The following is a 12,940-nucleotide window of genomic DNA, read 5'->3' on the forward strand; positions in this document are numbered from 1 at the left end:
AAACACTGGCTGTAGATAGGGCCCAATCTCAGTTACTCTCATATAAAACAAACAGAAGCAGGAGATGTCAGCATATACCAGAGTATATTTTTACATTTCCGCTTAAAAAATGACTCAAACACTTCACTACACAAGTTCACCTCGAAATAAATGAAGCAGAAGTAGATTTGGTCGTTTTAAAGGGAAATTAGTAAAACTAGAAAATCACAGGTTGGTGTATTCATGCCTCATGTTGAAAGGTTGTTTTAATAAGTGATCTTGGATTCATTTAATTTCTGTCTTCTCTCAGTCCGTCCACAGCCGTCACCCCCACCTCTACCTCCACTGCCAGTCGGCTCGGCTCCTCCCAGGTGCCCACCACTCCCATCACTCCCTCCGCCACCTCAGCGGCCTCCCCGACGGCCACCACCCCGTCCACCCCGGCTGTGTCCTCTCTGGCAGCGGGGGCAGCCAACCCCACGCAGCCCATCCAGCTGAGAGACCTGCAGAGCATCCTGGCTACCATGAACGTGCCGGCCAGCGGCCAGGGAGGTGAGGGACCGACCGTAGAGAACGTAGCTCCAGGCTGACTGAAAACTACGCTCCTTAAGTCAGAGAAGACAAAAAGCAGAATAACCACCAGAGGGGAAAATACATAATTAGGTCTAATTAGTGTAATTTCAACTCATTATGCAGCAAATAATTAGTCTTGTGAACACAACAGTCTCTGTAATACTGTGTAATTTTAACTTAATAAATTACATTTGTTGCAGAAGCAGGAACGCCCTACAAATACCACCGTCTGTCGCTACAGTACATTAAGCACAACTCTCCTTCCTGCTTCACGGACACTATTTATCACCCTCACTTTGAATCTGCTGATTCACATTAAAAACATACGAGAGGATGCTGAAGGTGTAGGAATAGAAATGAAATTAGCTGAGGTGTTATAGATGCTATTAGAGGAGTTAAAGCGCCTATAAAGAGAATTTTTAATTAACTTATCACACAACTAATAAAAGAGGTTGCTCGTAGTGAGAATTATCTCTATAACAAGTTTCAGCCCGTTTTTATTTTATAGCCTCAACTTCATGGTTTTGATTTACTCACCAGCAGCTGTTTTCAGTGAAAAAGCTTTGGTTGCTATGGAGTTCCTGGTGGGTGCTGCGTTGTTAAAAGGTGGTTGTCGGGGTGCTGCTAGTACACAGTGTTTGTGTCTTAGAGTTGTAATGAAAAGAGAATTAATCAAAAGACATTTTGATGACAAGTAAATCGTAATTTTTCAAACAGTAATGTGAAAATATTCTGGAGTAATAATAAATCAGAGGGCTCTTGGAATTATAAAAGTTTATTATTACAGTTTATAGACAAATAGATTAATTGACAAACTTTTTTTTTTAATGAAAATTCTAATTAGTTGCAACGTGAGTGTGTGTCTTTGTTTGTGTGGATGTGAATTCTCTTAAAACTAGTTATTTGTTTAAAGCTTTGTGACTAAAGAGCTAAGATTCCCCACTGCAATTGAATGCACCAATGACACTGAACTGCTTAGTCACTCTGACTGTAGGTCAGACAGGTCAGCTAACAGAGAAAATACATAAAAACACAACATTTACTCCTGCCCATCATCTAAAGGCTGAAAGAAAGAACAGAAATATTTATATTCTGATTATAATGAAAAGTTGTGAGTTACAACAGTAGGTTAAACAATGTGGAAGAGATGTTTTTAGACTAACCAGTCAGCGGTGGTGTCTGTTACCTGCAGTGGACCTCGCCAGCGTCCTGACACCTGAGATCATGGCCCCGATCCTGGCCAACCCAGAGGTGCAGCAGAGGTTGATGCCGTATCTTCCCTCTGGAGAGTCTCTGCCTCAGAGCACAGAGGAGCTCCACAACACGCTCAGCTCGCCTCAGTTTCAGCAGGTAGAGTGTTCGCTGGCAGACGCCCTCCGTGGTTTCCAGTCAGGTCGTAACTCAATGTCGTCTAAAAGGGGACAAACTGGTGATTTCTTCCTTTAGTTCTGGGAAAGTTTATATTGTGCCGTTTAATACCAGCCTGGTATTGTTTTAGTTATTATTTCTGATATACAGACGTATGTAGATGTTTGAAATTTAAGGTCAAACAGTAATCTAACAATTGCATCAGATTGTCTTATTGGTAAGCAGTTTTCAAAGTTGTGGACTTGAGACACAAATTTTATGACTTATAAAATAAAAAATATTTGCAACTCGACTTGTTTGTAACACTTATGACTTGTGACTTCACCTGGACTTAAGCCTTTTAACTTCCCCCCCCAAGTCCAAAGATTAAAACGTATGTTATTTAAAAGGTGTGCCAGGGATCAACTAACTTCCCTTTATTTCCTGAATCAACTATTGTTATTAATTTCTGGCAAGTTGACACTTCCTTTCCCAGGTTGTTAGAACCAATCCGACAGCATCCGATCAGGTTTGCAGGAGAGAAACTTTAGCTACGTTACTGTTTTGTCTGTTCAGTTGTTAAAATGATAATACATTTGGTGAAGAGCACATTATGACTTGTTTAGGACTCAAAACTCAAAGTCTAAGACTCTGGACTTGAGTGCAAAGACTTCCTTATGACTTCCACAACAACGACTGGGTCCCGCCTCTGGCAGTTTCAGCCTGTGCATATGTGATAAATACACAAACCACTCTTGGCTCATATTTCCAGCTTATGACTGTGTTTGACATTCAACACTTTCCTGTCCTTGGGCACAGACGCAGCGTGTGAAATGAGATAGTATATTCTCCTTTTAGCAGGATTCTGGTCATTGTGAGGGCTCCCTTTCTGTTGGTATTTATCTACTTGTGGTCTTTGGTATTTATTGTGTCTCCACAGGCTATGAGCATGTTCAGCAGCGCCCTGGCGTCCGGGCAGTTGGGTCCTCTAATGAACCAGTTTGGCTTGCCTGCAGAGGCTGTGGACGCGGCTAACAAAGGAGGTCAGTGTTTTGCCTACATCGAGCAGAGACACTGTAACTGTTTGTTTCACTGCTCAATCAAATGTTTGTGTTCACTGAGAACACTGGGTAACACTTTTGTAATACGGGTACAATTTATATACTTAAATAATGCTTAACTAATGTGTGGCTCATGATTTATTGAAGGATGAATCATTAATTCTTGTTGTTCACCATTTAATAAATGATCAAGTCACTATGACTTTTTAGACTTAATGGATTATCAATTATGAAATGTTCATTCACAGTTGCTTCATACATTTATTAATATGAAACCAAATTAGCAGGATTGCAGTTACATAAAGTTTTTTTTCAGGACTGTGAATTTTCTCAGCCTCTGGTTTAAAAATAACTTAATATTTTTAAATCTGTCTGATCATTGTCCTCTAATTTGTCTATTATGTTGTAAACGTGTCAAAAATATTTCTGTTTTTTTTATATTTGAATATTCATTCTGAGAAATTTTAAGTTCTGGCTGCATTTTATTTGACACTTTGTTTTTTTTTTTAAAACAAGCTAAATCAAGATAATCCCTCTCTATATAGGGCTGATATCTTTTATACTTAATGAATCATTTAAATTAAGATACTAATTTACACATTAATTGATATGACATTTCCACCACTGCAGATGTGGAAGCTTTTGCCAAAGCCATGGAAACGGAGACCAAGTCAGACCAGGACGGAGACTCCAAAGACAAGAAGGACGACGACGAAGACATGAGTTTGGACTAAGAACTCTTTAATGTTATTATTTAATGTATTTATTTAGCTGCTTCCTCTGTTTTGTAACTATTACACAGTAAGGTTAAAGATTATGGTTAGTTATAGTAGAAAGCGTCACTAAGACCCTCCCTTTGCTGTTAATGCTGAGTTCATCCTCCAGCAGCGTGTTGAATTAATATCTACTAATTTATCTGAATGAACATGTATTCTACCTTCACTTCAGCTACAAGTCTGTTGTCCAAACACAAGGGAATAGTAAAGTGATGAGAAACAAGACTGTTTTATGAACTGTTCCACCCCAAAGAGACAAAAACAGCTTCACACACACACACACACACACTATAAATTATTGATTTGACTTTGAAAAGAAAACACTCACAATTACTTTTCAGTGTCTGAAAATATATTTCAAAAACATTCATTTTACAGTATGAAAACAATGAATATTCACGCATTTGACACCAACCATACAAGTAGAACATTTTCTGCGGTTACACACATTTGGACGTTTATTGTAATACATTTTTCACCACTGCAGACACAGACTGAATCACCATAATGTCCATTATCTTCCCCAGACAAGAACAACCTCAACATTTAAAAAGATTCTCTACAGCAGCAAGACTTACGAAATGTCAAACGCTAAATATCACACATGATTAGATGGTTAACAATTTCACTGCCACTGCATTTTTAGGCACTTTTTTTTTTCTTCTTCCATACTTGTACACGTAATGGCCTCCCAATCAGAAGAGTTACTACACAACGAGTGCTGCAGTCAGATTAATACCGTCTAGCACTTGTAGAAGCAACTCAACATAACATCTGTTCACATACTTAAAAAGAGTCACAATGGTTGGATTTCTTGTTCTGTTGAAGCACTACAATCAGTTCACCTTCCATTGACCTATAACGGAGCGAAGGTGATTTTAGTGATAGAGCTACAGTAACAACTTTTAAACTTCTCTTTGGGTTAGAGTTTATGAGCCATTCAAAAGATATGAGAAAGTAAAATTCCTGAGAACCGAAAAGTACGACAACAACTAGCCAGACTATTGAGAAATAAATTCCAGTGCATTTTACAAAAAAACAACATATCCCTGGGTAACGACATGAAACAACAATTTACTTAAAATAATACGCCTCCACAATCCCGTTTCCTTAAATGTGACACCACAGTGGTTATACTGTATATCAGTCTGAACACAGAGCTGCCACAAGTGTGAATTTATATTTTCTTTCTATTCAAGAACAATATGTGACGTATAAATATTGAATTAACATAAATTAAAAGGCCACTTCATTCCTCTAATAACATACTAAAACAAAACAAAAAAGATCACCCACAATCTACAGTATCATGTTTCAGGTTAATGGCTAAAAATGCTGCAATGTCACAGTGGATTTAAAAAGGCATTTACAAAAAATCAACAGCATGGTTCTTTATATTTTATAATAAATACTATACAGACGGTGTATAGTAATGAGAAAAAGGTGCAGGAGTAGAGTTTTCCACAAACAAAACATCACAGCGTTACATTTCATTTAAATAGTAGGTGAAGAATAAACAGGATGTACCGAAAAAAGGGTCACGAGACACCAAAATAAAAGCACAATTAACGTGCTCATTGAACATCTCTAACGTAGAGCTCATCACTGGATCGACATCAGAACGTCACACGTACAAACGCTTAAAAAGACATTCAGGGAGACACATATACAGTTGGTGACTAACAGAAAATAAATAGTACCAGAATCATCTGTTTCAAACACCACAGCTTATTTACTGGTCCACACACACACACACACACACACACACACGATCAGTTCTGATTCAAAGTCCTAATTACTTCACCACACACACATAACTTGCTGATGTTATTAATGAAACCGCCGGAGTGTCAGACATCACCGCATCCAGTCTTAACCCTGCTGCACCAGCCTGCGGTAGTGCGGCATGACCTTGCTCTCGGGGAGGTAAAGTCCCATCTCCAAGGCAACCAGCACCAGGAACTCCAGAGGAATCAGCTCTCGTCTGTTTATACGAAAACGCTCCTCCAGCTTCTGCTCGTCCACGTGGAGAAACACAAGAGGGGAGGGTTTAAAGGAATACATGGTGTGATGTGGTTAGAGTCTAAAAATGTTAAAGAGATGCAGAAGATCAAACACACTGAAATACTGAAGTGGGTTTCACCCTGTTTCTTGTCTATTGTTTATTACTCATGTTTTTTGTTTAGTTAAATAAACGTTAGAATAGTGATTTGTGATAAACTTAACAATTTTACATTGTAATTTTCTCTAGGCGAGGGGATCAAACGGAAGAATTATAAATTAATTTACACTTTTCTAACTGTAGACGAGTCCTCTGCCGCTAAATGAAGGTAAACTAACTCATGTAAAAGATATAATACGTAAGATTTTAATGAAATATGATTTTCCTGCTATTTATGGTTGCCATTATAAATAGTTTTAATTGTTAGTGGCAGAGTCCGCCATTCCTACGCGTTTAAAATTGCCTTAAAGGACAAGTGTGTGTGATTTAAAGGCGTCTATCGGTGACGTTTTACTAACTGAACACGACCTGGGAACGAGAACGGGCTGTGAAGTGTGTAAAGAAACGAAGGTGGCCTCAAAACTCGTGAAAGACCCGACTTACAGCCAGTGTTTGGTTGGTCTGTTTTGGGCTACCATAGAAACACGGTGGTGTGGAGGCTGCCGTGTTAAACCACCGTGTTTGTACAGTAGCCCAGAATGTACAAAACAAACACTGGCTGCAGGTCGGGTCTTAAATGATTATAAATAATAAATAACTTCCCTACAGTGTACATACAGTATATAATCAGTCAGAGTCCAGTATGATGGTTCTTCAACATTATTCAGCTTCTATCAATGGAGCCTTTACCTGCATTGTATAGCGAAGAGCATGTTTCCTCTTTCTTATCACAGTAATATCGGGCGTGGTAGAATCATGTTTGGTAAATAACATTGCGGTAGTCGCTACGTGTGTTACAGGTTTTTCCACTCTCTTATTAGCCGGAAGAGGGTTGTTTTATGTTCCTACTCCGAGATCTCTTTCTGTGGAAACTCACATCAATGAGCTGTTTGACTTCTGGCTTCCTCAGATCACTGCTGATCTTTGCAGCCAGCAGCACGCACGCCGCTGCCACCAGCTTCCTGTTCTGCTTGTTGAGGCGACCCTGCAGCACGAGCTTCTCAAAGTAAACAAAAGCCATCGCAGTGGTGACCGGCTGCAGACCGAACTCCTCGCTCACGGCCCGCATATCCCTCTTCAGGCTAGTGGAGAGGAGGAAGCACAGTTACTGATCAGTTTTCTGAGAAAGAGTGTGAATGTGTGCACTGTGTTTGAGGAAGATTTCAAAACCACAAAGAGCACAACGAGCTTCAAGAGGCTCCCGGAGGAGAATCTGAATATCCAAGGGGCAATGTAATTAATATATCTACCTTCTTATCTTGCTCAGAGTCAGCTTGATGTGAGGAAACTTCTCCTTGAAAGTCTCATTCATGTCCTTCTTCAGGTCTGATGGTTTCACATACTCAATAACAGTCGTCTGCAGAGATGAAGAACAAACCAGAACGTCAGAGCAGAAGTGGCTTCGTGCCAGCGTGAATCACAGCTACAATAAAGCTTTACAGTTTTGCTCATAAGCGGTCTTTGTACGGCTCGTTTCTCATGCTAGAGGTTTCAGTCATGTGACATGATCTACTCAGCAGCAATAAAATCATGTGAGCGGGACAGAATGGATGTATTTTATTCTGAAGATGGAAACTGCTTCATTTTACAAGCTGTATCAGAACAATTTACAAGTCAAATTAAACTGGACCTAGTCCGTATGTGCACTAAAGATTTTAACCGTAGTAAAACAGAAAACACTGCATCCATCCTGGCTTCTTTCTTCTCTTCTGGTGTTAATGTGCAGCGAGAGGAAAGACGTAGAGAGCAGAGATGTGGAGCAGTGGAAACAGACTTCTGGAGGCTGCTTTGTGTGAGCTCAGGGTTTCTGTTTGGTTTGTCTGTTCTGGGATAATGTAGAAACACGGCAGCCTTAATGGAAGAGGACCTGCTCCCTCTTTATATATAAACGGCTCATTCTAAGGTAACAAAAAGAACATGTGAATGTGAAAACATACCTATGAATATGAATATATATTCCATGTCTGCCAATAGATCCTCCTAAATGTTACACTGGACCTTTAAGACTTTAGGGCCACAGTAAGAAAACAACTTAATACCTGTTCATACTGTGAAATACAGAGAAATTCACCTGGCTGTGATGGTATTGTGTGAACTGGTTTAGCAAGAGCTTGAATGTCGGATGTTTAATTGTATGCAACAGTCCTCACCCTGGCTTTAAGGAAACTGAATTAAAGGATTTTGAAGCCCTGCAGATTCAGTATAGTTTCAGTTTTAGTCGAACATACTACATGTTATTTATCTCCTTACAGACACACTTGTATACAGCTGATGCACTCACCAGTAGAAAACAGGTTACTATAAGCCCCTAAACCAAAGTACAACAGCGCTCTCCTTTACACGTTTAATAAATCAGCGTAGAGGAACAAACTCTCACCACGTATGATGCAAATATCAGAACCCTCTTGTGTTTCCCGCAGGGCCACTGAGGGTCGCTGAGCAGGTTAGGATCGTACTCCGTCACCTCCTCTACACCTGAAACACACACAAAGAAAGAAATGTAACAAAACCTGATGTCGGTTGAACGGTGGAGAAGTGAACGAGTTGTGTTTTTGGCTCCGTACATGGCTCCTGCGGCACACTGTTGTTCAGACGAGCGGGGGTGAAGTTCCTCTGCCCATTGCCACGGAAACGCGACTGAGGGGTCTGAGCCGCGCAGTTCTCTGGCGGGCCGCCGCTCTTCTGTCTCACCAAGGCATTGGTCGGGTAAAGGAACTGAGCGTAGGACACCGTCTGAGGAGGACAAACGACACAAAACCGAGCGGCTTTCATCCGAGTAATGGGAGCGTATCTCTGTTTCGTCGTCGTAGCGACGTATAAAAGGGGCGACGTTTACCTTTCCGCAGGATCCCAGCTCCACGCCCTCCAGGCAAGGAAGCAGGTCAGCGGCCACCACAGAAGACAGCCTTTGTCTCTGAGCCTCCAGCTTAGGATCACTGTTCAGAAAGAGTCGAATAATGTCATTTTCAGCAATCGACGCGCACACACACACACACACACACACGCTGCCCTTTGCTGAGAATGATGATGATGGTGATGATGATGGTGGTTCACACAGGATGAAAACATAAAAGCGAGGGGTGGGTGCTCTCTGCTTGGGGTCGGTGCTGTCTTTGTACCTGAGGTGAGCACTCTCTCCATAGGGCAGCACTGAGAAAGCAGCGTATAGCGACCGCTTGGCACAAATCAGCACGATCCTGCGGGACACAGCAAGTACAGGCAGACAGAACAGATGGTGTGTCAGTCTACAAGCAACAACTACAGTTACTGCTACTCAACAGCTACTGTACACACGATATTCATCAGCGCTGGAGCTTCAGTGGCGGCGAAATCAGTCACAGGGCCGCTTCTCCGTTGATCTGCATCGCTACTGGAGCCAAACAGCTTTCAACGACCATCTCGAGCTCAAAGCAGGAGGGGGGGGGGGGGGAACCTGAGAGCCTCCTCCATGCATCAACCAGAACATTCGCAGTCACAGAGATAAGTAGAGGTTTAAAATTATAGAAAACCTAACTGGCAAAACTATTTTGATAAGTGTTTAAGGTGGAAATGCCGAAACTGACTGTTCTGCTTCCAACATGGTTTTCTTAGTCCTTATATATAATTATCTGAATTGTCTTCAGTTCTGGACTGCTGACAAAACAACACCGAACAACTAATTGAATGAATTATAAAAAAAATAACCATATTTTCTTTATTAAACTACACAACCCCTTTTTTTTAATGTCTGTGGTAAGAACTCTGCAAAACAATGCCATGCTTCCGCTCTTGTGCAGTGAAACTCTTTGCCGTCTTTTTATCACAATTCATTTTTTCCTCTCAGAGATGTAATCTTCACATACTGGAATCGCAGTAGGTTTTGAGTTTCATCTGGCCGTTAGTAGCTGCAACTCACCAGCTTCACCCTCCTTTCAAGCGTGGGAAGGAGAAACTACGCCGGCTGCAAAAACGCACAAACAAAAACACGAGCCAACTATCTAAGAGATACTGAAGGGTGACCCGTCTCGTTCTACGGTAACACAAAGACATAACAATCCCTATTTTACCCCCCAATAATATTAAAGTCAATGCCAACAGATGTTTACAAACTGAACCTACAACGGTTCGTAAATATATCTTTATATTAGTTTTCTGTGAAACATCAGAAATATTAAAGTGATTTTTAAAATCATTTATGTTGTTTGACCGACAGTCCAATACCCAAAGATGTTCAGTTTACTACAACGTAACACTGAAATTATTCTATATTATCGATTATTAAATTAGTAAGGATTCAGAAAAACTTTCAGAACGCTGCTACTGGTTTTTAAAGTCTGTGTTGGTTTTAGAAAAGTCTGATGTTATCGCTGTGACTCAGAGACACAAACTGTTTACCGAGGACGCTGTTGTTCTGGCGACAACGTGGACGGAACTTCAGACTACTGAACGACAACATTTATCACTGAAACACAACACACAGACAGAGACACACACAAACAACCACACACACAATCACCACACAGGAGGACAGACACCGCGACAGAAAGGTCTACTCTGTTAATTACTGTTAGTTATATAACCGACATATTTTCTGCTGCAGCTCAGTAAAGTAACTGTGGGGCAGACACACACACACACACACACGCTACACACACACAACAATCTACACACACACACACATGCTTATCACACACACACAACAGCACACACACAACAGCACACCTACACTACACCAAGCTACACACAGCACACAACGCCACACACAGCTACACACACACCACACACTACACACCCCACACACGTACACACACATACACCACACACACACACACACTGCTACACACACACACACACACACACCATACACAGCTACCACACAACACACACACTGCTACACACACACACACATCACGTGCTACACACACACACCACACAACACACACAGCTACACACACACACACACTCATCATGTATGTGGATATGAAATGTCGGTAAAGTGAAATGTAAACACACAGTTTGATTAGTGGGAAGAGAAACACGACGTGACGGCGTCTCCCTGCACACAGAGTGGGAAACAAACACAAACAAATACTTTACCACACTCTCGTTTGTTTGTTTACCAACCAGCCGAACCGTCAGTCCCGTCTTTCTCTAGGTTTTAACTCACTGTGGGTGCAACAGGGTTTTACATTTCCACGCTGCACCTCTTTTGGCTTTCAGCAAAGCCTCCAAGGGTGATTAAATTCACCGTGGCACTCACCACGCAGCAGCTGTGCAGAGAGAGACGTAGTTTGGACTGCAGAGAAATAACAGCAGCCCAAACTACGTCTCTCTCTGCCAGAGCTAAGCTGCTTATTACAATACCGCTTGTGAGTTAAAGGCCTCCTTCAGATCCAAAATAAAACAGCCTTTGTTTGTTTGTTTGTTTGTTTGTTTTACGTTCCTCTGACAGGAAACCTGGTGTGGAGGAATTACTCATAAGTTAACGTAGCGTGTAAATGTATTTGTGTATGTAAAAGACTGACCTGCATCCCCTGGTATCGTACTGCCTCATACTCTTTATGAAGTGGACTTTCTTTGGCACCTTGGGTCCAGGAGAACCGGAGACGTTCCTCAACCTGGGAAGAGATTTTAAAAAAAAAAAGGAGGAAAAGACACAAAAGAGCGTTTCAATAATGTCAATAATGTAACTTCAGACTCTTTACATCTGAGGTTTGGTAGTAAAAAGCAAAGCAGAGGGTCAAACCCTACTTTTACAGAAGGGTCAGGATTTATATGGTTTTACTGATACAAGAGTCGTGTCTCATTTTAAAGCAGCACTGTGAATTATATCAATAATAATAATAATAATAATAATACAGGCCAACAATTATTAATCAGCCATTATTAAAACTATCAGATAACATTGTGGTGAATTATATTGATTTTTGTATCGATATATCCATACTATTTACTAAACCTGGTATTAAAATACATATTTTAAAGGTTAAAAAGGTGAAAAACTGGAACATTATTAACATGAAAGTGAAGTGCTGGTTTCACTGTATGCGGAAGTCAGCAGCCTGTGTTTTTAAAGGCCCGGGGTTGAGACACCGACCACTCATAAACTCACCTCGGTCGTGAATCCACAGAATTACCGGCCGGGACCGGGCTCAGTGCGGCGGGCGTGGACCGGACCCGGGAGCAGGGCTGGTGTCCGGCGGGGACCGGGGACATGGGGGTGTCCGGGGTTAGCGTCTCGGCCGCACTGACACCCTCCAAAAATACCTCGTTAGCTCCCACAGCAAGTCCTGGAGACATTACCAAAGAAAGCCGGGTGGGACTGACCACCGCTGGTACACCGGAGGACGAGCCGCTGCCCCCCGCCGCGGGCTCTGTCACCTCGGCCGCCGGTCCTTGGCAGTCCGCCGGTAGGGGCACGACCGCGGCGCCGTCTCGGTCCCTGAGTCGCTGCTCTTCGGCGGGTTCTTGCTCGGTATTTTCATCGCTTATCTGACACTGGGGCCGCCCGTCGAGTGAGATGTTGTTGAGGAACAACAGAGCCGCTTGTCTCCGCTTCGAGTCCTTCGCTTTCCGCCGGTGTTCTCGGTGAATCTTCGCCGGTTTCCCGCTGCTGCCGTTGGACTGCAGACCGCACACAGCGGTCGCCATTCTAGTTTGAAATGTGGCCGTTGGACGCAGAAGCAACGAGTGACTGGTACCAGCGAGTTAGCCCCGCCCTTCTACGCGCTGATTGGCTGTGGGGTAATTAAGCGAGCTACACCGTGTAAATGCTCGTAGGTGATTGGATGAGGGACATATTATGCAAAATATATTCTCGTTGCTCGTAGCTGATTGGGTGGAGTATAATAGTGGGCGGGGCACAGGAGACAAAGGAAATAGTCATCAAATTCACCAATTCAATAAAAAAAAAGCTGTTTTTATCTTTAAATTCTTCCAAATGTACATATTATATATATATTGTGTATATATATTACAGTATGTATGTATGCACACCTTGCACAGGCTGAATATATGACACATGTTTACATTATATCAATATTAATGTATAATATCTATGTGTA

The 12,940-nt window shown here is 41.9% G+C and overlaps 2 protein-coding genes across 3 annotated transcripts in view; one reads left to right on the top strand and one right to left on the bottom strand.

Moving 5' to 3' along the window:
• LOC118324953 (proteasomal ubiquitin receptor ADRM1-like) overlaps window positions 1-3,959 on the top strand; it is a 7,098-nt gene extending 3,139 nt beyond the window's left edge. Inside the window, exons 7-10 of the mRNA XM_035657479.1 lie at window positions 290-531; window positions 1,745-1,902; window positions 2,840-2,942; window positions 3,591-3,959. Coding sequence (XP_035513372.1) covers window positions 290-531; window positions 1,745-1,902; window positions 2,840-2,942; window positions 3,591-3,694 — 607 coding nt within the window. The 3' untranslated portion in view covers window positions 3,695-3,959. The remainder of the gene's footprint in view (window positions 1-289; window positions 532-1,744; window positions 1,903-2,839; window positions 2,943-3,590) is intronic.
• A 111-nt stretch (window positions 3,960-4,070) lies between these two features.
• LOC118324952 (CDK5 and ABL1 enzyme substrate 2-like) lies at window positions 4,071-12,555 on the bottom strand. Of its 2 annotated transcripts, XM_035657478.1 has the most exons (9): window positions 11,989-12,555; window positions 11,402-11,494; window positions 9,017-9,094; window positions 8,734-8,833; window positions 8,462-8,630; window positions 8,275-8,372; window positions 7,148-7,254; window positions 6,775-6,979; window positions 4,071-5,749 (listed from the first exon to the last, which is right to left on the bottom strand). In XM_035657478.1, the coding sequence occupies exons 1-9, from the start codon at window positions 12,525-12,527 to the stop codon at window positions 5,609-5,611; spliced, it is 1,530 nt and encodes a 509-aa protein (XP_035513371.1). In that variant the 5' UTR covers window positions 12,528-12,555; the 3' UTR covers window positions 4,071-5,608. The 2 variants fall into 2 exon arrangements, with proteins under 2 accessions (XP_035513371.1, XP_035513370.1); XM_035657477.1 differs by lacking the exon at window positions 9,017-9,094 and having other exon boundaries at window positions 11,989-12,541.
• Window positions 12,556-12,940: the final 385 nt, after the last annotated feature.

The sequence above is a fragment of the Morone saxatilis genome, unplaced genomic scaffold (assembly GCF_004916995.1).
Source record: "Morone saxatilis isolate NCDOM2014 unplaced genomic scaffold, NCSU_SB_2.0 Contig15, whole genome shotgun sequence".
NCBI lineage: Eukaryota > Metazoa > Chordata > Actinopteri > Moronidae > Morone > Morone saxatilis.